Source organism: Syzygium oleosum, unplaced genomic scaffold, assembly GCF_021117445.2.
Source record: "Syzygium oleosum isolate NSW1041296 unplaced genomic scaffold, Sole_v2.1 Sole_v2.17, whole genome shotgun sequence".
Lineage (NCBI taxonomy): Eukaryota > Viridiplantae > Streptophyta > Magnoliopsida > Myrtales > Myrtaceae > Syzygium > Syzygium oleosum.
This window is the reverse complement of record NW_026607501.1, coordinates 1,916,399-1,941,025: the sequence shown is the minus strand read 5'-3', so window position 1 is coordinate 1,941,025 and position 24,627 is coordinate 1,916,399. Positions and strand designations below refer to the sequence as shown.

General features: G+C 40.4%; 3 protein-coding genes and 1 pseudogene across 6 annotated transcripts; 2 read left to right on the top strand and 2 right to left on the bottom strand.

The window, feature by feature from the left end:
- Positions 1–4,419: 4,419 nt before the first annotated feature.
- LOC115693238 (meiotic recombination protein DMC1 homolog) lies at positions 4,420–9,526 on the bottom strand. The gene is made up of 14 exons (XM_056319255.1): positions 9,402–9,526; positions 9,198–9,283; positions 7,560–7,651; positions 7,391–7,462; positions 7,258–7,296; positions 7,028–7,085; positions 6,895–6,940; positions 6,755–6,800; positions 6,257–6,318; positions 6,073–6,139; positions 5,892–5,984; positions 5,744–5,812; positions 5,584–5,662; positions 4,420–5,336 (listed from the first exon to the last, which is right to left on the bottom strand). Exons 1-14 carry the CDS (start codon positions 9,416–9,418, stop codon positions 5,110–5,112), a joined length of 1,053 nt encoding a protein of 350 aa, XP_056175230.1. The 5' UTR covers positions 9,419–9,526; the 3' UTR covers positions 4,420–5,109.
- Positions 9,527–10,574: 1,048 nt separating this feature from the next.
- On the top strand, positions 10,575–12,728 carry LOC115693245 (protein WHAT'S THIS FACTOR 1 homolog, chloroplastic-like; annotated as a pseudogene).
- On the bottom strand, positions 12,478–14,142 carry LOC130140202 (uncharacterized). 4 transcript variants are annotated; one of them, XR_008818215.1, is made up of 3 exons: positions 13,654–13,944; positions 13,204–13,554; positions 12,478–13,103 (listed from the first exon to the last, which is right to left on the bottom strand). XR_008818215.1 is itself a non-coding variant. In XM_056318970.1 (2 exons), the coding sequence occupies exons 1-2, from the start codon at positions 13,295–13,297 to the stop codon at positions 12,769–12,771; spliced, it is 429 nt and encodes a 142-aa protein (XP_056174945.1). In that variant the 5' UTR covers positions 13,298–13,942; the 3' UTR covers positions 12,478–12,768. The 4 variants fall into 4 exon arrangements, 2 of the variants coding, with proteins under 2 accessions (XP_056174945.1, XP_056174946.1); XR_008818214.1 differs by having other exon boundaries at positions 12,478–13,122; positions 13,204–14,142; XM_056318970.1 differs by having other exon boundaries at positions 13,204–13,942.
- A 7,099-nt stretch (positions 14,143–21,241) lies between these two features.
- LOC115693244 (protein IQ-DOMAIN 19) lies at positions 21,242–24,194 on the top strand. The gene is made up of 4 exons (XM_030620221.2): positions 21,242–22,505; positions 22,654–22,890; positions 23,035–23,712; positions 23,802–24,194. Exons 1-4 carry the CDS (start codon positions 22,032–22,034, stop codon positions 23,820–23,822), a joined length of 1,410 nt encoding a protein of 469 aa, XP_030476081.2. The 5' UTR covers positions 21,242–22,031; the 3' UTR covers positions 23,823–24,194.
- Positions 24,195–24,627: the final 433 nt, after the last annotated feature.

The following is a 24,627-nucleotide window of genomic DNA, read 5'->3' as shown; positions in this document are numbered from 1 at the left end:
AGTCGTTGGATCTTTCTACATGCGGCGGCATTTGCCTTGAATCGAGTTCAAATCTCACCCGTTGATTCAAATTTCATTTTTCTAAATTTTGCATCCGAGTAATGGCAAGATCTCTCTATCGTCGTCCATGGCGGTCGAGACCCCCGTCCTTCGTCGTGTTGAGTCCTGAGGCGCGGCCCTAAATCTGGAAGCTCGGCCCTCTCCCTGCGGCCATGGATGCCGAGCCTCCAGAACCGAGCGTGAACCGGAGGTTGTGGAGTGTGGATCTAAGGAAAGGGTCGAAATAGAGCCGATCGTTAAACTGGCCCCGGCCAGGCCGGCCCGGAGGTCGAGCCTATAGTAATGCCTAAACCCGTTCGTGATATGTATTTTCAATTAGAAGTATTCGGGCCAAGCTCAAGCCGTTGCCTAAGCCCGCTCATTTGCCTTTCGGGCGTGGGTAATTCAAGTGAGCCACCCGTCGTTGAAGTGTCGTTGATAACTTTGGGGTCGCAATTTGGGATTTGATCTGACAGTGGTGAGCACAAAATGAAGCGGTCCCATATTATCATCTCGTCGCATCGATAATAAATGGTATCAGAATAGGAGATTGGGCGGATCACTATCACCTTTTGAAAGGTTCCCTAGCGCGAATTATTCCGATTCGTTATTCAAAAGCTGAGGAGTTTGAATTGAGTGTTGTGTAAGCTATCTGATGAAAGAGGCCAAGGTGGAAATAGTTATTTCCTAGGGAGAGATTAGACAGCCGACTTTAATCCCCAAAAAGTGGGAAGGGTTATTTTCGTGAAAAATATGGAACCAAAATTCAATTTTATAAATCTGGACAAATAAATTGTCAAACATAGGAGAGCTCAAAATCAAGATTTAATCAAACAAGTTTCAATAATTGGAAAATATTACTTGTTACAAATTAATAAAATATGGAAATTACGTGCAGTTCATGAAAACTGTTTAGGGTGACTTTCACTTTTAATTGTTTTTGTGCATTTTTTGTAATTCAATTTTATTTAATTCGAGATAAATGAAACCTTGTAAAAGTTTCAAACATGAACATGCGGAATGGTGTACGATTTTTTCTCGAAATTTTCCGAAATTTACGTAATATTTTCTATTCTTAAAATTTGGGAGGGAAAAGTGACAAGTTGTCACGGTACTCAAAATGCAAATTCTATTCCGGTGCCTGTATAGATTCATATGCTTGACACGAGTTGCGTACCCCTAAGTCTGTCATCACCGCAAGAAATCTTAACCTCAAGAATCTCATGAGAAAATAGATGTTCATAGCTCATTAAGATGCTCTTAAGATAGCCGATTACGTCGAATCTCAACTTTAGGATCCACGATTACTGCAGCGAAGGAGATTAGATCCTTTAATCCTTTCCATGGACAGAGTGGCATATGAACTGGCAAATGTGCTCGCGCATCGCTCATACGCAAGAAATTGGCATTTAAAAAAAACAGGACCATCTTATTATAAAGGGTTAATATCACAAAAAATCCTAAACTAATACACCTGTGACAAATTTATTTAACCCCAAACTGGTGTACTTGTGACAAATTTACCACAAATTAATTTTTTGACCACAAAAAACCCCAAATTGGTACACTTGTGATGAATTTACCTTCCGTTAAATTGGATTAATATCATAAAAAATCATAAATTTTGTAAATCTGTGACAAAAAGATGGGTAAACCGGTAAAGCAATCAGCTGCCACGTGTCATCCAACTCAGAAATTTAACTAAAAAATTTAACGGAAACTAACGGAGGGTAAATTTATCACAAGTACAGGGGTTTTTAGTGATCAAAAAATTAGTTTAGGGTAAATTTGTCACAAATGTATCAATTTAGAATTTTTTGTGGTATTAACCCTATTGTAAAATATTTGAATCATTAAGTAATGGAAGAAGTTATTGATGAATATAGACATTATAAAAAAAATTTATATAAAAATATATATGTGCAGATAGAGAAGATTATTAAGAGAGAGAGGATTCAACTTTTATTATTGAAACGTGTCAGCGATAAATAAAATGATTAACTAATACATTTGTACAGTGGATACGATATTTGTCGAATAGAGACAATCAAGCACGTTTTTGGAAGGGAAAAAATTACCGAGATCCCTTAAAAGTGGGAGGTTCTCTTTACTTTATATAATTATATAGATGGTGTACATAGAAGTAGAACACTGAGGAGCAAACAAAAATCGATATAAAAGGGTCTTCACTAGGGGTGATCAGTTCCTGTTCCGATCCGATTCCACCTTGGAACCGGAAACCGGACCGAGAGAACCAGTTCCCAATTTTGGGAACCGTGGACTGGACCGGTTGGTTCTAGGACCGGGAACCGGACTGGACCGCCGGTCTGGTCCGGTTCCGGTCCGGTCCAATGGAACCGGTCACTTAAAGTTTAGCTTTTTTTTTTTTGGTTAAACACTTAAGGTTTGATTCACATTTTACTAATTTTTGTTAATGAATTTATGTCAATGAAGTTCACTTAGGGTTTAATTCACATTTTACTAATTTTTATCAATGAATTTATGATGATGAAGTTTACTTAGAGTTTAGTTCAAATTTTATTAATTTTTTTAAAGAAAAAAAATAAGAAAAATATATATTAAATAATCGGTCCGGTTCCCCCTTAGAACCGGGAACCGGACCGCCCAGAAACCGGTTCTGCTTTTAGGAACCGGGAACCGGACCGATAGTTCCAAGAACCGGACCAAACCCGTCAGTTCAGTCCGATCCGGTCCGGTCCCGATTTGGGCGGTCCAAGTTGCTCACCCCTAGTCTTCATAACTCAAAAGGCAAATTGAGAGGGTCAAATTATCACTTAGGATCACATGACATTTTCTAGGGAAAAGATCTAACGGCTATTGTAATTAGCATCTCAACGACTCATTGCCAAGCTGAAATCCTCCCTCTATTTGACCCAAATCAGTTTTTAATGAAACTAAATTTTTTGTCAAAAAAAAAATCTGGGCGTGCCAACACCGTCGATCATGACTTGTCTCTTCTTGAATGTCTCCATTGCTGTCGATCATCGGTATTAGTATTGGGCGTATCGGTTTTAGGTGACGTCGATAGGTCATAGTCATTAAATTGTGCGGCTGAACCAACTAAAGTTAAGGATTTTATCGCACTAAACTCACACGATTAAAATTAAATCCATAATGTAGAGGATCCTCTCAACTTATAGGTGCAAATTAAGAGGGTATGACACATGATCAAGAAAAGATCAAACGCCTATCATGATTAGCATTTCAATTACTCGATTAATTCCGACCCAAAAAAAAAAGAATACTCGTTTAATTTAATTTTCTGCCAAAACTCATACCACCTTTGTTTTTCACTTTAATATAGAGTCGGTGGCTCTATCTAGTCCTAGACAAGCAGAACTCATTTAAGTGAGATTTGATTCCTATGGATCATAGCCATTATTTTTAGTTGGGTTTTATCCCACTTTAACTATATTTCACGCGTGCCGAGAATTTTATTTCTCTTATAGGGATACATGCACGAACCGGGCACGTGTGATTCCAAGTCAATATTAGATGCATTATGTTCAGGTGAGCTCGGTAAACCACAACCGCTAAATCGTATAAATCTCACATGGAACCTACTAAAACTCCAAACTTGTGATTGTATTAAGCTCACGTGGACCCACCCGATACATTCAAGAATTCTTGGTCGATCACGAAGTATAGAACTTCATCTTCTTATTGTCTCGATTTTTTTGTTTCAGCACACTGTGGCCAAGCGACAGAGTCAACGGACAATCCTATTCTTGATTTGGTACCTACAGACACACGACTCATGTAGAGAGGGAGAGAGAGTTTGTGATTTCAGACAAATCATTGTCTTGTCTCTCCGTAAGTTACACTCTTGATGACATATCTTCAACTCTGCTTGATGCCCAAAAAGTTTGCTTATTTTTTCACTTGAGTGACCCACCCAACAAATTGTGAATGAAAATGCACCATGCTTTACATGAGAATCACCAAGAATCATAGCGTTCCACCATCATAGGGTGGACAGCTTTGAACAAGTGTGCGGTGCTACATTCAAAGTGGATGCGGAGACTAAATGGTCCAGCATGCCTAGAGTTGAGTCATAAGGTTTGTGGCCCTTTTTTGGCCAGGCCATTAGCTATTGAATGGCCTTTTTGCTTATAACCCAGTCACCCTTTCTCATTGACAATTTTCAGCTCTAATGGTCGGTTGCTCTATGTTGAGAGTTTGAGAAGACGTTTTATGCAGCTGTACATGTTGCTTATAAAACCAAGCCTTTACAGAACCTGATCATGCTATGTGCAATAATATCTTTCTGGCATATTGTTTAGCCATCATGCTGAGTTTATTCGATCTAATGTTTTTTAGCTGAGATGTCTATTGTGTGACTGTTATCTCTACTGGTAATTTAGACCAAAATAACTTGGAGCATGCTAGTTCCCATATAGAAATTGAGTTAGCACAACGCCTTATGAAGGGTCATATGAACTTTAGTAACAGACAATGAAAGAATGTTTGATGTTAAGGCTAGAGCGGCAGTCAAGTTAAGCTGTCAACGGGAACTTGACTCGTGCCGATACAGACTTAATATGAAAGAAGATAGAGGAAGCTGTCAATACCATAACTAATGTCAAAGTGCGGATAACAGAGAAGGCACTTAGCCTGGCCTTATTTTTCTGGTTGCAGAGACCTCTTTTAGTCCTTTGCATCAGCTATGCCTCCTGGTGTTATCTGAAAAACGTGTGTTTGTTAAGTTTAACACACATGTAACAAATCTCAGTCTTCCCTTATTGACATGGCGAGCTCTTGGTAAAGTTTCTGAGGAAATCAAGCAAAGATATTGACAGATGTGTGTTCTGTACATAGCATCGGCTGTGCAGCTAATCTACCAGTCCTGCTCAGAGGAATTCTCAATATCATCTTTTTTTTGTTTAATTCCTCCGCACAAGATACTAAGTCTCCAAGCAACATCAAGTATACTGTAAGTATCATCCATAAAATCTGGTCTCCACCTATCCATATGTAGACTTAGTATCGATTTTCTCTCCGATTTTGATATAGAAATTTAGATATTTCATTTGGTTTCTGCAGTATAATCTAGTAAATTTCAATAGAATAAAGTGTATAGCTAGACGAAGATCCGGTCAAAAAGGATATAGCTTCAGCTTCAGGTAGGTTTGGGGCATCAAACACCTTGCAAACACGCTGCTCACCTTTGCCTTTCCTAAACATCAACCTAATTGTGGCTGCATGAGCCAGAACATGCCCACCTGCGGGTTTCTTTGGGTCTGATATGAATACGCCACCACCTGGATCAGCTACGACTGAAACAAATAAACCAAAGACAAAGTTATCAAAAATCATCTTTTTTTCTAACTCATGGATTGCAGCTACTCTATGTATCACTGGTGAACACTAAATAGCTAGTTCTTGAGATTTCACGAATTAGTATGAGCTTAGTGCAGTCCCCAGATTGCTATCTTTCAGAGTGCAACCATCAAAGGGCTAAACTGGATAAGATCTTTACATGGATGCACGACTATGTGGGAGAAATGATATGTGATGCAATACCTTGGTTGGTCATGTAGACTGCAACGTTAAATTCCTCAGCTATCTTAATTAAACGTGCAAGCATTTGCGCCAATTTTTGCTGCAATTCGGAATCTATAAGTGTCCAACCAAATGAGCTGAAGAATCACAACTCGAATGATTTGATAGTTTCAGGATCAACCTGGCGCTCTGCAAGTTCTCCTCTTCCAGTAAAATCCACTCGGAAGAGAGCGATCACTGAATCCACAATCTGAAAATGGTACTCACCTAAGGTCAACCATCCACATCTCATAAAATCCGCACTGTTTGATTCTCGAGCAGTGTCTTACCAGCAACCTAAATGGTTCTTCAGACATTTTGGCAGCCAAACCAAGAAGCAAGTTGTATTGATGCTCATAAGTATAGGCACGGGCATAAATGATCTGAAATTCATGGAAAGACTAGATTATAGCAAGTACACTAGCCAGAAAAGAAAGATAAGTTGCCACCAGTATAGAAAGCTTAGCTTACATTATCTAGGACTGCACCAGGATCCATGCCAAATCTCTCGGCAATTGGTACTATTCGATCAGGACGACTGCAGGTGTACTAAGTTAAGAAAGTGCACATGCACTTACATGGACATAAGACGATTATGAAACAGAAGCAGCTTTGTAGAGGTCAAGAAAAATACAGACAAATTATAATAGGATACAAAGTTCCTTCTGTGTCGATATAAGCTACCTTGCCATTTCCTCCTCTCATGTGAGTTGGCAGCTGAAAATTTTTTACGAACACGGAATCCACAAACCATTAATAAAGAATGATTAAAAACAGGGGTAAATACTGTTGTAGGATTTGCAAAAAAAGTAGAGTATCTTCAAGCATCACATTCGACTAATGATCAACCCGAGTCCGAGTCTGACAATAATTAAGGCTTTTACTCGGTTATGACATAGTACAAACTCCTCTGGCCTTTTTCCTACTTGGTTTGAGCCACTGTATATGCCTTCCAGTATACTGATTGTAGATTACAAAAAGTGAGAGTGCATACTTCTAGAATCACCTAATACACACGTTCTGATGCCAAGATCACCCACAGCTTAATTCTTTGTAGAAATTCAATCATTATGTTACTATTTGGCATTGTTCATCAGAACAAAAAATGCAACAGAATTTAACTACAGAAACGTAATATCCAATTTAGACCGACCTGAGTAGTAACACACAGGGTATGTGCAAGTTGTGTTTTCCCAGACCTGAGGTGACGTTAGCAGCATTTTCTGAGAAAGCCAACTAACAAAACCAACTAAAAGTTCATCAAAGGTAATGTTTTTGGACTGTGCTTTTCACCGAAATTCGCCAAATGCTTCTGTAATTGCCAGAGTTTCAATACCACCTGTTTAACATTGCATAACGGTGAAATGTGTTTTTGTTGAAATGCATGAAGAATAAGACACACAGTCTGCAAAAGAAAGTCTATTACCGCATAATAGCTCATCGAGGGCTTGGCTTCCAGTTGTGATGCGAACAACTGACTTCCTCTGGAAACAAAGACATTAAAAGTACTTTGTTCTGTAAGGTCACTAGTGTTTAGAGCCAGTGCAACTTCATACAGTCCGTAAAGATAATTTGCAGGCTTTACTTCAAAGGTCAATGACTCATTGAGGTATTCCAAACCATTTTAGCACGAAGTTTGCAGAATTAAGAACTTACTTTGAGCAGAGCGTCACTTCCAGTAATATAGCCAAAATTCTGATGAAACAAAGGGAAGTCAATGCGAGATGCTTATAGAAGTTCAAATTGATTGGAGACACCATCTCAGGATAAGAAGAATTTAAGCTCTAACCACTATCTTTTCAGCTGCTTCGCATATCTTGTCAACTTTTGCCTCAGACAAACCTTTGATTCCAGTTAAGTGCTACAAAAAAAAAAAAAAAAACAAAGAAAAAGGAAATCGCCTTAACCCAATAAGAAGAGGTACCTCAATTTTATTCTCAGAACTGAAGATCAGATACCTTCTTCGTGTGCATCATCAAGCCATTGCAAGTGTAGATTCCTGCATCCTGCAACTTTTTCACATCTCCAGCATTGATTCCCTGAGATATAACTGCAAACAGAAAACAATTCAAAGAAAGAAAATGAAAACAACTCACCATCGTGTTAAACTCTATGTTTTCTGGTGAATGTAGAATGTCAGGACAGAATCATTTCCTAGTCTAATGACAATCTACTAATCTAGTGTTCCAACAGTGATTATTGATGAATTTAGCTGAGGACATTCATTACTAATCCAGCTATGTCACAAATACATGGAAAATAGACATACAATGGTGCAATTCCAATGCCGCGCAACATAACAAAGGCTGAAGAATTTGTGACAAAAACTAAAACTATTGTACGCACGGAAAATCACAACAAGTTCAAGAAAACATTTCAGAGAAAGAAAATGAAAACAACTCACCATCGTGTTAAACTCTACGTTTTCTGGTGAATGCAGAATGTCAGGACAGAAGCATTTCCTAGATTAATGACAATCTAGTGTTCCAACAGTGACTATTGATCAAATTTAGCTTAGGATATTCGTTACTAATCTAGCTATGTCACAATTACATGGAAAATAAGACATACAATGGTGCAATTCCAATGTCACGCAACATAACAAAGGCCGAATTTGTGACAAAAACTAAAACTATGGTACGTACAGAAAATCACAACTAGTTCAAGAGAAAGGTTGAGATGTACAAACACTAACGGACTCACGGTAATGTTCCTGGAAAATCGAGCTGAACTGAGCAACCAAACTGAAATTGAGCTCATCCGCTTAGCAGTATTCAGAGTCACTTAATATAACCTAAAACTATTGGTGCAATTCCAATGTCGCATAGCATAACAAAGGCTGAAGAATTTGTGACAAAAACAAAAACTATTGTACACACAGAAAATCACGACAAGTTCAAGAGAAAGGTCGAGATGTAAGAACACTAATGGATTCACGGTGATGTTCCAGGAAAATCGAGCTAAACTGTGCAACCAAACTGAAATCGAGCTCATCCGCTCAGCAGTATTCAGAGTCACTTAATATCGACATTCAAAGAGATTTTTGCCGTTATAGCTCCATCGGACCATTTGCATTTCATTATAGCTTCAGAACAGAGACGCGAACAAACTAGGTCGACTTTCAAATACGAGAAAATCGCGATAATCATCCCAGCTTCCAACAAATTAGCGAAGTCAACAATCGACTCGGTGATCAGAAAATCACGATTATCATCTCAGAATCAAAGCGAATCTTCGCTCGCAAAGCCTAAACATGACTCTGATTATCAGAAAATCATGATAATCATCTCAGAAAACCATGACTCTGTTTCGCCTTAACTTATTACTGACTGTCGATCGTATTCAGAGTCACTTACTATTGACATTCAAAGAGATTTTTACAGTTATAGCTCCATCGAACCATTTGCAATTTCCATATTAACTCCGGAACAGAGACCGAACAAAGCTAGGTCGACGATGAGAAAATCACGATTATCATCTCAGAATCAAACCGAACCTTCGCCTCGCAAGCCTAAACACGACACACCGAAACTCATTACGAAAGCGATGACACGAACACAGAGCAGTTGCCTACACTCCGTTTGGCTCTAACTTACGCTTGTCGATCGTTTCGAAAAGGTCTTCCTCGTCGCCGCCGACGTCTTCTCTCTCCACGATCTGCAGCTGGCTCTGCTCCTCGGCTCTGGACATCGACGAGAGAACAACACGAGCCGAAACTCAGGAATCGCCGCCGGCGATCGCATCGCGGAAAAAAGGACACGAGGAATCGAAATCTAGCGGAGGAGTGTCGTGAAACTCACTTGAGAGACGAAAGCATCTTCGGCGACGGAGCGCGACGATCGGCGATGAAGTTCCGTGCGTCTCTGTGTGTGCTCGCAGGTTGGCTTCTTGCTCTGCGAAGAAGAGGAGAATTTCAAAATTTTCGGGGAAGGGAGACGATCGGAAATGGGAGGGGAATCTGTTATATATAGAGGCGGGAAGCGGGCTAATTTGTTTTTTTTTTATTTTTAAAGCGAGAAAAAGGGCTCGCGGCTTTTTTTTTCTTTTCTCTCTCTTTTTTTTTTTCTAGAAAAAGAGGTTTGATTGAGTTTTGTCATTCTGAAATAGATATTATAAATTGAGGTTTAATGGATCTTATAATTTCTTAAAATTTCCTAAAGAGGGAGAGAGAAATTTTGGTTTGATTTTTTTTTTTATTTCGCATCGTATAACTCAGTTCGATTTGGTTCGGTTTTATACTCACCTTAGTCCCACACGGTTTACAATTTTCGCAAATTGGACCGAATAAAGTTTTTCTTAGAAAAGGAAAAGAATCGATCTGCATTTTGGTCAATTTTTAGTTTAACTATATCATGTTCAAACTCTACACTTCTACTCGTAATGTCATGAGAATACGAACCAACAATTAAGTTATTTGGAACGGCTCGCTAAACACTTGCCCGTGACTGGTTTGGTTGTGCTGTGCCCAGGCCGACAACCATCCTAAAATTCGTAACTTGATGATTTAGTAAAAGGTGACGGGCATAGAGCACATTTAATGCCTAAGATTCGATTAATCTAAAACTCTTTACAAATGTGCAAATCAAACTTAGAAGTTAAAATCATCAATAATTTGTTGCGTACTTTTCCTAAAAAAATTATTCTTTTACGTGAGTTTTTGAACATATATATATAATAAGAATAGATTTGACCGTCTTCAAATTACAACATACAGTGCTTGAATTCGACATGGTTCAATTTATTTCTTTTACTAAACTTTATAATGACTTTAAATCGTGTTTTTCATGTGATCTCAAACCCCAAGATTTTATAGATTAACACCATTTATAAGACCCTCGATCTCTTTTGATTATTTAAATCAAAATATCATTTCTTTTTTTTTTTTTGATAGAATCAAAATATCATTTCTGTTTTTTTTTTTTGATAGAATCAAAATATCATTTCTATTACGACGAGAAACGCAAAAACCAAAACTCCGAGCGAGCTGGTTCCGTCATTACGGCCCATTCCCTCTTCTTCATTCTCCGCACAAACCACGCCTGAAATCCCAACCGGCTTCTGTTGAAGTCAAAACTGATGCTGATCGAGTGATCCAAGAGAGGTGGTCATCGCGCATTTACGGTGATCTTCTCCAATAATTTCGTCTTGGGCTCTTGCTTTCCCCGTTCCGTTGCACGTAAGCTGTTTGATTTCTGTCCTCAGTGAGAGGCATTTGCTTTTCTTGGGCTCGTTTCTTGAATTTGGAGCAAAGCCATATTAGCATGTCGAGATGACCCGTCTTCGATTCATTGGTAAAACCGTGGCTTCCTCGAATGAATGGAGTGCGGCAAGAGAGTTTGGATGCTTTGTCACCTCGCTAGTGCGTTCGCCTACCGTGAGAAGAAACTGGAGTCTTGACGCGGTTTTACTTATCGGGTCGCAGCGTAGATTCATGACCACTAGCAAGAGAGTGCAAGATAGGAGCAAGAACAAGAGAGTCCACGATCTCGAAATCGCCACTGAGAAACATAAAATGGTGTCTAAGGTGTTGGTTCTGATGGAAATGTTGAAGAAGGAACCCGAGATGATAATCCCCATGAGGTCGCTGGATCGATACTGGAAACAAACCACACACTATATTGGATTTTATTTGGAAGTAGCCGAAACTGTTTGAATTGTATAAGGATCAGAAGGGGGTATTGTGGTGTCGAATGACTATAGAAGCTGAAGACTTGTTAGAGGAAGAGGAGAGATTGATTAGGGAACGCTCTGGCACGGCTGCTGAATACGCGACTAGGATGTTGATGATGTCGGTCGATAAATGGCTTCCACTGGACAAAATTTGCTCATTTCAGGAGAGAATTTGGTTTGCCAGCTGATTTTAGGAGCAAGTGGGTGCACGAGTATCCGCAGCACTTCAAAGTGGTTAAATCTCCAGATGAAGTTGATTAACTCGAGCTCGTATAGTGGAATCTTGCTTGCGCTATGACAGAGTTGGAGAAAGCCGTATTGGGGGTATCAGAACCAGCATATGTCCCAAGGTTTCGTCGCATTTGCATTCATCTTTTATATTTTTCACACGACTCACTTACTGTCAATACAAGGATAAAAAGGATAAAATTTTGATTAGATGTGATCTCTGTTTTGATTCCACCAAACAGAGTCAATCTAGGTTATTCAGTTGAGTAAAAATTGCGGTGTGTTTTTTAACATTGGCAAGAATCGACATGAATCATGGACACGATTAGGCATTCCAAACCAAATTGCCAGCCTAATTGCCATGTGATCACTGGTACACAGCAAAATCATCTCCGTCGTCTTAAGTAATTCTTTTTTAGCAGTTCACTATCTAAGTCACTGATATTGCCAAGCAAAATTCCAGTAAATTTTCTGGGCTTAATTCAGACTTATCGATCATGTCTAAATTTCTTGTTTCTGCAGGTTCCGATTACAGAAGTTTTGTAAGAAGCAGTTCTTTACATCAGGTCCCTTGGAGAAGAGACGGTAACGTTGGAGAAGCTGAAGATGTCATCGGGCCAAGTGATAACCGACAGCACGTCGATTGGCGTCACTTTGTCCAACAGCAATCGCACTTGCTTTGCGATAGCGTCGTCGATCCGACGAAACTTGGTGACCGGCGTAATTAGTGTCTTTGACCGACATTGAGCAGAAATTCTTGCCTGTCACATTGTGGCTCACAAGGGAGTAGGAGGATGACGTTGACGGCTGCAGTGAATGATGTCGAAGACTGCGCTGTTGAGAAGATTAAGCAGGACATTCTGGTAGTATGTAGCATATAATGGTGTCAATTTCGCATCTTCGACTAGCATCTCGAGTTTTTCCGCAGATATATAGAAGACAATAGGGGAAAAAAGAATAATATCTGTATGAGTATGATAATAAAGAAATACTAATTTCTTCTCTATTTGGTGAAAGTCCATCTTAGACAATTTCAATTGAATGTTTATCAAGTTGCATATGAAAGGTTAAAAGCCGTACATATGTTTTCTTTTGCAGAATAAGAACAATTAACCAGCAATCACTGAACAAGTATGGAATAAGCAGCAACTCTTTTCCATCTGGAACACGAACCAAGCTTTGATTTACCATGGACCAAAGATAGCTTCGGAGCAACTGCTGCGACGAAATTCCAAATGGAGTTGCTTGTGGATGAAATTCCACCATCAACTAACCCCAATGTTGGTATCTTTTTGAACTGTTTACAGAACCCCAGAGACTCGTTAGCGGGGCTTCGACTCCATGAGTTTGGAGGAAGAATGTATAATTCAAGAAGATCCAATCAAGAAGAACGTAACGGTACATAACCATTGTAGAATGATCAGACTGATGTATCAAGACCCGGGACGAAGCTAAGCGTCCTTGCCATTTCATGCAAAGCATGAAGGCTTCGGTCATGCCTCCCTGGCCGGTAGAATTGCTCGACTTAAAAACCCAGTCATTGAGGAAGTACAGGAGGGCCAATCGCTCGTGTATTGTAGGATTTGCAGTGGCTACATTTCTGCCTGATAATGTGGAAGTAAACTTCAGTAGTGTCAGTTGCAGTCATTGCACTGCAAATTCCATTTGGTATCTTACAATCACTTCCAGAGAAAATGAGCTTACCATAGCAGAGCATGCGATAGAGGCATTCCATACGGGTAACAGATAGACAGACAGCGGAGCAATTGTACTCACATTTCGAAAGCGACTGCATCATTGTTCTCAAATGTAGCAGATAAGATCACAACTAATCTTATAAGATCCAAGACAGACCAAAACATAGGCTTATTTAGGAGATACCCATAACTCTAGGATTATAATCAGAGGAATGACAAAGCAACATAGACTCGAGATTGTAATACAGCACTTCGCGCAGAAAATGTTACTCTGCGACACGAGGACAAGATGGTCGGAAAGGACAAGAGCTCTCGCCTTCTTGTAGCCGTATTCTTCAGCCATCAGAGTTGCTTGTATCTGCTCAGAATGTCAAGATTAAGCGATTCATGAAGATCAAATTTGAGATTGTTATAAAGATGTAATTTCTCCTATTTGCCCTATCAAGCGCAGCATCACATATCAATTTATCTGAACATATTGGACAGCAGCGCCTGGTGAAGGTAATGGTTTCAAATCCAATAAACCAAATAGCGCGAACGGCTACACCGTGCTCTCCTCGCTCCTCCTATTCATCAACAATGCGGGCAAGAGCGGAGTGCTGGCCTCGGTGATGGCAAATAGGAGTCATGCCGCCACGGCCGTCAGGGCTATCGCCGGCCACGAGGGGAACCCACACGTGCCAATGGGGGAAAGTGTGCAACGTCTTTGACAAGTCCAGTGACCGTTTGGCCATCTCTATCATCTTGTCTCTGGGTTTTGGGCCAACGTGCCGTTCCAAAAGCCTCCTCTAGCTTATTGCATGTTTCAACATTTAAGGTTCTTGTCTCCATGTTTTGGTCTTTGATGTTGACAGGGTAATGAGATGTGAAGGTGGGTCTTGGCAAGTATTGCTTCTGTAAGATGTTCCTTATCTTTTTGTTTATAAGAAACTGCCTCTTCGATATCAATAAATTTGTGTTCTATCAATTGATAAAACATAAAAATTGCACCATGAGGCCCTTGAAAAATCTGTTAATTTTCCTAAACTCGTTGATTAAGACCGCGACAAAGATTAAGCGGAACTCCACAAAACCTCCCGGTCTTGCCGAAGTTTGGCGGGCTCAACTTTCTCACGGAAACCCATCGGCCAAATCCCTACATCCGCCTTCCGAGCCTCTCGGCCTAAGCGGGCCGCCCTCCCGTTGATCATCTCTATTTACGACGGGTGCCATTGGCACGGGTCTCTTTGGTCGTCAATTCCATGTTGAATAATGAGTTAAACCATTTGGTGTTGTCGTGTGTGTTTTTTTATTAGAAAAGCAGCACACGACGTGCCAAGAGGTTGGAAAATACAGAGAGGGAAAAAAGCATTTGCAACAACGTAAGCCCAGCCGACCTTGCATGTGCTTATAGACATGCAGACAAAGAAGGCCAAACAGGTCCTCCATATTTTTTATACAATCATATGCACATGCATTTAACCACTTCTAACATTTCGACCAAAAAAAAAACCACTTCTAATATAGTCCATCCGACGTACTCTCCAAATTAAATATAAAAAACATTTAATCAGAACATCAAATTTTTAATATTAGTACTCTGTGAATAGTGTGTTCTCACATACCAAGCTGTATGCCTATGCTTATGTTCTGTCTGCAGTTTTTATTTATTTTATAAAATAACATAAGTTATCTCTAATTTTCTTTTATCTCACCCTTTGTATCACCTACTTTTAGAATTTGCACTTTGCACCTTTGAGCCTTTAAAGAATTTAGGGATATGTTCACTGGAAGTTCGTAAACTTGTTATGAAAATGCAATTGAGTCCTACAACTTGCAAAAAATACAATCAAGTCCTAAAACTTATCAAATTAGTACAATTGAGTCTTTCCGTTAACTTCATCCAACTTAACTCAACGAAAAAAGCTGATGTGACTTTTTAAATATTTTTCTCTCATATGTGGCGATGACATGGATGTCGTTTTGGTCCAAATCTGATTTTTAATACATATTTTATTTAAATTAAATTAAAAATATGCTAATTTTTTTTTAAAAAAAAGGAGAGTTAGACCAACCCTAGCTGCTGCCACCCCACCATTGCTGGGAAGGGGGGGGTGTTGTCGGACCCCGGCCCTTTTTGGATTTGCAGCCCTCGCTGCCTAGTCCAACTCTCTCATTTTTTTTATTTTTTTTATTTTAGCTTATTTTTTAAATTTAATTTAAATAAATTTTGTATTAAAAATCGTATTTGGACCAAAACAACGTCGTTTTAGCCTTATGTTTTGTGTTTTAGCCACGCCATCACCACGTAGGGGAGAGAAAATATTTAAAAAAAGCCACGTCAGCATTTTCTGTTAGCCAAGTTGGACAAAAGTAACGGAAGGACTCGATTGCACTAATTTGATAAATTTTATGACTTATTTGCATTTTTTGCAAGTTTTAGAACTTAATTGCACTTTTTTGATAAGTTTGAGGACTTTCGCTGTACATACCCCAAGAATCTATATTACACCTTGAAGTCTAGGAAACTACTAGGATGTATGGAGGGTGTGAGTTATACATTTCTAAACCTCATGGGCAAAATGTAAGACTAGTGGAGTAGAATTATTTGTGCTTTTATTTAAAAAAATTACGGGCTTAAGAAGTTTAGTGGGTCTAGTTGTTCTTCTAAATGACATGGGGTCAAATTTAGTCGATTAAATTGGAAAACTAAAAAAAAATTAAACTAAAATCTAACCAAAGAAAAATGGCAGCGGTAACCATCGACGCCCCTGCCTTTTACACTTTGCGAAGGACGTGCAAAATTTATCTTTAATGAGATTACTTTCTTGTCTCAGACGTTTTTGCCTTCTACATCTTCAATTTGCAGTTTTCGAGATTTCACGGCAATATGCACATGCAAAATGACAAGTCAAATAGGACACAAATATATTGAAAATTTGATCTTCTAACCATGTTAATGATCTATAATAAGACGTTTAAGACATTTATAACTTTTTCGATAATTTTTCCCTACTTTCTACTATTAGATTGAAAATGCTTCAGCATAATTTGTCCTACATATTTTATATCTAGTTAAGAGGAAGCCATGATGATGTAGTTAAGGGACTAGACAAAGTAGAAGCGACAAATCTCAATAGTCGCGGTGTTTCCCTAAGCAAGACACCGGGTCAAAGGATCGAGAAATGAACACGCCACGTGATTGCCAACTAATCCTTTCCACATTACAGAAAATCAATGTTGATGATAAGGTGAGACTACTTAATCGTTCCTCCATGATTGATTGTTAGAGGACAAGGACAGCACCACATTTAGGGTTCAATGCATTCAATACAATAGAGTTTCCTAAGTTTTATTTTATTGAGCTCTCGTACAAGTTTAATTTTTGTTCCTATGTGTCTTTTTTCTTGGCAATTAAAAGGGACCAATTAATGGGGAGGAACGTAGCAAGTGGTGTTGTGGTAGAAGAGCTAAGTGCAATAATTCGACTAGGTTGTTGGAAGCGCCATAAATTGGTATCATAATTGGAGCAGTTAATATATCTTGTTGGATGATAAGCGAAATTATTTAATTTTTTGAGTAATGAAGTCGAGTTTGTTTGAGTAGGACTAGGGTGATTTTACGATGATGAAGACCTTGCGTAGTACGGTGGACATAGACTGATTTGCCAAACCTTGGATATCACTTTGTCTTCCTTTATTTGTTGATGTGCTTCGATTGTTTATGTTGTTTTCCTTATGCTCTCCTTTGGTTTTCGTAGCAATGACTTATCTCTCGACCGATTATTTGCTAGTAATGCTTGGTATACTAAGACCGACATATTAATATACTAATAAAATAGTTCGGCAGTTGTCCCATAAAATCTCACAATATGAAAGTATGAAATTAAGAATGAAACTATAGCTTCTCCAAGATCGAACATGTCCTAGGGACGGAGAGTTCTCCAAGATATTCATGGTACCTGCAGTCGAACCCAAGCAGCTTATGAGGCCAAGTACTTGGCCGCATAATAACTTGTGGTAAAATCAACATCAATTTATTGAAGAAAACTATACCGGACTCTAAATCGAAAGGCGATTGAACCCGTTAAACCCGGTTGGAATGATTGAAGTTCGGAAAGTGAAATAGCGAATTAAGTAAAATAGTCAGCTCGATCAAGTTGCTTAAATAAGCAATTGCGTTAGCATTCATGCATTGGACCTTAAAGCCGAAATCAGACTAGAGAAACAACTTACGGAAATGGGTTATATATTATGTTTACAATTTCTCTGAGTAGGCTCTGATGAAGGGTGAAGATGACCTTGCACGGAGGAGAGAACAGAAAAGGAGTTCAATTACCCAGATATCTAAAGAAATGACGAATGAAGTGCAGTGAGCGGCTAGTGCAGCTACCCCTTTTGAGCGTCATCACAGTGGTCTCACACCCGCTATAGACCACTATAAAATATTCGAGTGAGATCATACATACTTTGTACATAACAGATCGAAATATGAAAATCTGAGATTGAAGAGCCTACCACAGCATCTCCATCAGTGCGACACGAGTAAAAAGACTCTTCACACGAGGCAATTAATGGCCAAGGCATAAAGCCGATAAAAGGGCTCTACCACGGCATCTCCAGCAATGCGACACGAGTAAAAAGACTCTTCACACGAGGTAACTAATGGCCAAGGCATAAAGCCGGTGAGAAATTGACCCACGACATCGCTTGAATTCATGATCTCATGGAGGATATTGTGATCATTTTACTAGCGAGCTACCGCGCTCAGTGGTCCTTGAATCTTTCATCATTCCCTCTCTCACTTTTCAAACCATCATTTCTATTCTCTGTTTGTCGATAAAACTACTTACTTAATTGGATCCTCGCTGAGGAGCAAAGATGAGAGTCGCATGACGTTTATATCGTTGGTGTAGTATACACCTCGTGCACGAGGACACTTGCAAAATTAAGAGATTGCAATCGTGTAAGTACCATAGTCCCAACTCCCAAGGGCTAGGCTAAGTTGGTAAAAAAAAAATGAATTGGGGCTTTGTACCTTTTCTCTTGAGTTCTTATAAGTTGATGCAACTTTCTTCAAATCAGGTTCCAACAAAGTAATTCATCACGAATCCTCCATCCTAATTTGATCGGATCAAGGAAATGGACGTTTATGCGCAAAATTAATCCTAAATATTGTTTGACTAGAAGACCAGAAAAATCCTCCGACTATCGCAACAAGTATCATGTAGTTTCGGCTTAAATGTATCGCCGATCTTGGGTTTCCCACTAATACCTGTTAGAGCTATGGAGACGGACATATCTAGTGGGCGGTTGTTGTTTCGTTGGTGTCTTAAACCTAACATTTTAGCAATGGGCGAGGTAGGTCCGAACCCTGTCTAAATCATTTTATTTATGCAAAAAAAAAAATCATGTGGAACATTCAAGTTATATCCCGTCTTTAACAATGAGTAAAACTATTCAATCCATCATCAGTAGGGAAAAAATCTTCCTACCAATGGTTATTAAGATATTATCGTGTGTACAGTTATAACAATTCTCTCATAAATTAATTTCCAACCGCTTACATAATCAAATCTGAACATCCTCAATTCTATATAGTCAAATCTTTGGGAATTCTCGACCAAAAAAAAATATCTTTGGGAATTATAGGGTAAATTTGTCCAAATCCCAACAAGTATAAGACATAATCCTCTTTCCCTTTTTTTCCTTAGGCTCCGTTTGTTTCGGCGAAAATGGATGATTTGCAAAACACTTTTTTAAAAATAATCGTTTGTATCACTTCCAAAAATGAATAAACGAAAATTTTCATCTTTCACAAAAACATCTAAATATATATAATTATCAATAATTAAAAAAATAACGATTAATTATTTTAAGCGATTATTTTCAAAAAAATATTCTTCAAATGAACGAAATTTAAGTTGAACAAGCTTCTAAGAACCAAGTAGAATCTGCAAGGGATAATAACACAAACAGTACCCGAACTTTGGCTCAATGTGCAATTTGATCCCTGAACTTTTAATTTGTTCAATGTAGTCCCTGAACTTTTAGTTTAATGTTCAATGTAGTCCCTGGACTTTTAATTTATTCAATGCGGTCCTTGAATTTTGGTACATGTTCAATTTAGTCTCTGAACTATATGAAAGTTTACAATATAGTCCCTGAACTTGAATTAATGAAAGGACAATATTGAACATTTTTATAAAGTTCAGGGACTGAACTGAACACATACCAAAAGTTCAGGGATCACATTGAACAAATTGAAAGTTCAGGGACCACATTGAACAAATTAAAAGTTCGGAGATCAAATTGCATATTAAGTCAAAGTTCAAGAACTGTTTGTATCATTTTTCCAATCTGCAATGACATCTGTGGATAGTGAGCGATTCGATGCTCACGCATATTGGACTTTTGATAGCTACAGAACATACTGAACTCCATCGAGCTAAACCCCATCTGAAATTCTGAGCCACACCATCTATTGCAAACAAAAAGTGGCTTTCCCATTTATTATTCATGTCGAAGTGAAGAAGGGCCAACCGTCAGATTGTACCCTGAAAGGGTCCTATTGCCTTTATCCAAAGGATGAAAAACGTGGAAGCTTGGGGAAGGCATTGATTTGGCTTTGCCTCCCCAGCCACTGCTCTCCCACGTTGGGTCTTCCATCTCCGTCGCTTGGCAATGGCTTCCCTGCACCAAGGCATTATGCCTAATGGACCCGCTTCTGCTCTGCACCCAATGCTAAGCTGCAAACGGTTCCTAGGAACATTATTAGTAAATGCCAAGTTATTTGTGGGGATTTCTCTAATTTTTTAGAGAGCGGCCGGCATCGAGCGGGAAGCAGGGCTGGTGGGGGTGACGGAATTGAAGACAATTGAGTTAGGGTTTGGACAGTAGATGTAAGAAAAGTTTCTTGGAATAGAAAAGTGACATGGATGTTTCGGAAAAGAAAGTGATTGTTCGGTAAATAAACTCGCATGTGAAGTCTAATCTAGAGCCTCATTATAGGTTGAAATTTTAAAAAATGGAGGACGCAAAGTGATATTCCGGTTGAAGTGAAAAAATAGAAGAGTTTTTGAAATACTCCCGTAATCGATAATTCAAGTCTCCAAAGGTCAAATGTTTATCTAGACACGGTAGGTCTTATGTCGTAATCGCATTGTTTCCTAATCAAAGTACTTTAGGACGCCATATCCGCCACCATGTGAGTGCAGACATAGCCGATGCACATAAATACATCGGCTTTCATGCATTCGCGAGGATTGTTCGAGTCAATTCATGTTACAACATGTCAGTTTGCGTATCCAAATAAGGGCTCTTACTATAAAGAAACAAAAATGACCGACATATATCACCAAAGGCTTAAGTCAATGGGTGATAGAAGCTCCTTCTTAGCACTTTCAACACTTTAACACAACTTACCCACATGATAAATCCAACCCCTATCTCAGTCCTACAAGGTAAAATTGCCTTTGCCCATTGGGGGATTACTTTGCTTCTGCTCTTTAGGGAAGTGCATGAACAGAGAGAGAGACGCAAGGGTGTGAAAAGATGACTTGGTGGAGGGTCATAGCATCTTGGCCACTTTCAGGTTTTGGAGACAACATGGAAAAAGCCCTTCACCTCAAACTCGAAAGTACACCTCATCAGGCAAAAGACCCCCTCTTCTTCTTTCTACCAAACCGTTGCACATCATGGGTGCAAATGAGCCTGGTGGATCTTGGCCGTCGAATCGCATGCATCTCATATAGGAACCGGCTTCATCCAACGGCAGGGATTCGCCGGGCTTGTTTGTGCATCTGGTTCGGGCAAGTGTTCCTCCTTTCTTGCATTGCATCTGCGCATGCGCGCTTTGGTCGAGCACGTGCAGGCCGGGTTGGCAAACCCTCCAGATTAAGGGACCATTGCCCCTTACTTACATGCCCGCCCCCCCAATCCCACAACCCCAATGTCTCTCCAGCTATTTTAAGTCCTTACAAATATAAATATAAATAAATATATAGGAAAAATAAATAGTTAAATAATAAATAAATAAGGATTAGAGCTCTTGATGCAATGATCCCCATGATTTATTTCCCAAGTGGGACAAAATGCACATCTTCCCCCCAAATCTTTAGAAATGAGTATTTTACAAGGATTCTCCATGTTCTTTGACGCATTTCCACATGGCCCCTCTGATCCACCACCCCATGCCTCAATTTCTCCAAATTCGCCTCGGAAAATTACCTAATCGGCCCCGGCGGGACTAGCGAGGACGAGGGTTTGGGCGAGGGGCGAGATGGGTATATAGGAATAGGATTGGGTGAATATAAAATGTGAGAACCATAGTGAAAAAACTATTGGATACCTCAGTTTAATCTGTAGTGCAGAGAAGATGGCATTTATTGAAAGTAACTCAAAGCTTATAAAATAAGTGCCGTGTGATTACTTTGCAAAGAATGTCAATGCAAGGTAAGGTATCACACAACTCACCATCAATTCATCATCAGCTCCTAGGGATTGGCAGTGGCTTGTGCATGTTGCTTCCTCTGAGCTTCTCTCACCCCCCACCACAGGACAAAGTACTCTCTAGACTTGTGCTGCCAAGAAGACCCTAAATAATTCTTCTGCATACGGTGGTTGTGTAGAGAGAGAGAGAGAGAGAGACAGAGAGAGAGTAATGAGACAGTGAGATGAGGCTGTCAAAGCATGAAACAAGAAAAGAAATCTTGCAGCTGAGTTGTGCTTTATAATAAGAAAGACTATTGTAGTAGTGCTCCCAACAAGTGGTCAAGCATTGCCTTCAATCGTTTTCCTCCTCCCCCTCCCATGTTCTTGTTGGCAATTGAGGAGGATTTGAAGAGAGGACAGGGAAATGGGAAAGACAGGAAAGTGGCTCAGGCACTTCTTGACGGGCAAGAAAGACAAGGATCACAAAGAGAAGGACAGGAGCTCAACCAATCACACCCACAATCCGCCCTCGATTCTGACCGAGAACCCGACGACCCCGGTCTCGTTCCTGCCCACGACTCCAAAGGAGAAGCGGCGGTGGAGCTTCCGGCGATCGTCAGCCTCGCCGGCAACTCCTTCGAAGGACCTGAATTCCTCGGACCTTGTTGCCGCTACTACTGCACCGCCAGCCCTGTTGGCCACCCTAGACTCTGAGAATGAGAAGAAGAAGCACGCGATGGCCATGGCAGCGGCAACTGCTGCGGCTGCTGACGCGGTGGTGGCAGCTGCACAGGCTGCGGCTGCCGTGATCCGGCTGACTGCAGCCGCCAATGGAAGAGGCAGCGCCATCGAGGAGGTCGCTGCAATCAAGATCCAATCAGTGTTCAGATCTTACTTGGTAAAAGATGCCAGTTCCTCCTACTCCTAGAGATCTCAGATTAAAGTAGATGCGGCATTCATTGAGCCATGGACGAGTAGCCCATTTCAACAAGAGCCAAGTCCACAGGATTTGTGTGATCTGATCTGTTTTTTCGATTGTCTCTCAGGCGAGGAAAGCGCTTCGCGCGTTGAAGGGGCTTGTGAAGTTGCAGGCTCTGGTGAGGGGTCACCTGGTGAGGAAACAGGCCACGGCGACTCTGCGGTGCATTCAGGCATTGGTGACGGTCCAGGCCAGGGCCCGCGCGAACAGGCTACGCGGCGCCGAGGTCCCAAAGCCCACCAACCCAAGAATCTCGACCCACCGGAAATCCACTCAAGACAATCGGTACCGCAACATATACCATGTAAGATCCAATTTCCTTGGCCATATAAACTAGTCCAGCATTTTTAGTCACATAACATGATGGAACTGATGGAACAGTGACATCTAATAGTTGATATTGATCTTATTGGGAAATAATGAGTAAATCTTTGATTTATGCATTTAGGAATCTGAGAATGTGATAGAGGAGAATATAAAGATTGTAGAGATGGACTTAGGGGAATCAAAAACAAGCACAAAGAGCAGGAATAGCTACTCCACTCATCCGCAGCCCGAGTGGATCGATCCCAAATTCTCAGGGCACCGGGCATACTCCAAGCCCGAGAACAACCAGATTTCCCCGGCGCCGTCGGCCCTTACGGAGCACAGCCCGAGAACCTGCAGTGGCCATTTCGAGGATTACTCCCTCGGGACGACCCAGAGCAGCCCGCAGTTCTGTTCGGCCGTGTCCAAGCCCGACCCCGCTCAGATACCCTTCACCTTCCCGAGGTCCGAGTACACGGAATCCCTCTCTTACGACTATCCATTGTACCCGAACTACATGGCCAACACTGAGTCCTCCCGGGCCAAGGCCCGATCCCAGAGCGCGCCGAAACAGAGGCCAGAGAACTACTACGAGAGGCCGCCGAGCCGGAGGAGGCCCTCAATGGAGGGGAGGAACGTGCCACGGGCGATGAGGATGCAGCGGTCATCGTCACACGCTGGGTCGGCGGTCCAAAACTACACGTACCCCTGGTCAATCAAGCTGGATAAGTCGACAGTGTCGCTTAAGGACAGTGAGTGTGGATCCACCAGCACAGTGCTCACACACGCCAATTACTGCAGATCCCTAGTTTCATTTGATGTGAGTAATGCTAACTCTAAGAATGGTAAAGACTCATTAAAAGAAAAACTCAATTATGCTAAGTAATGAACTGTTTTTTGTGAATGCAGGTTCATGGAAACAGGTACTGATTGAGCTTCTTTTAGTGAGTGCTTTCTTTGTGACCGCTGTGGAAAGGAGCTGCTATATCAAGCTCAATGCCTATCTTCAAAAGCACAAGTGTGATTGAAGAGAGCCTAGAGCTAATTTTCTCATGAAGTCAACAACTAAGTTTTCTGACAATTTCCCAATTCTCCATCTTTTCTTTTCTTTTTCGAAAAATAGTAAGCACCTACTTGATGCAACCTAAGTGTAGAATCTGCATTTCTCTCTTGCCTCTTGACTTTCTCATTTTGAATTTGTGTAGCTGAGTATGTCCCTGAAGAAAGTTTGGTCCCCCTTTAGCTTAAAGCAGACTCCAATGTATTTATCGAAGGGACAGTCATTCAATTGTTACTTCATCTTGTCTATGAAAGCTGTTTGAGTCAATTTCATGCCCCATATGTGATACACGCGACGCCTCATTCTCGACATTGTACAACGTGCGAAAAATAATGGCGGACAACGAAAATTCCGTGTTGTTTCCATTGGCATTCTTTTGATCGAAGTCAAAAGAAATGGAGACACATTCATGTTTGTGTTCATAGCTCAAGTGTTGCTACTGAAAATGACAGAACAACGATGTTCTTGAACCAAAAAACACAGAGACTTCATGCACAAGTTTTGATGACAAGAAAGAACAGAAGCAAATGACAGATCGGTTGGTGGGTGTTCTCTAGGATAGCAACCCAGTTGTGGCATTATTCATGAGGATCATGAGATCAAATGAAGTTGAGCAGAGAGGTTGACAGCTTCATTTAATCTTCCCACTTTCTCAGTGCTTGAAGTTAAAATGGA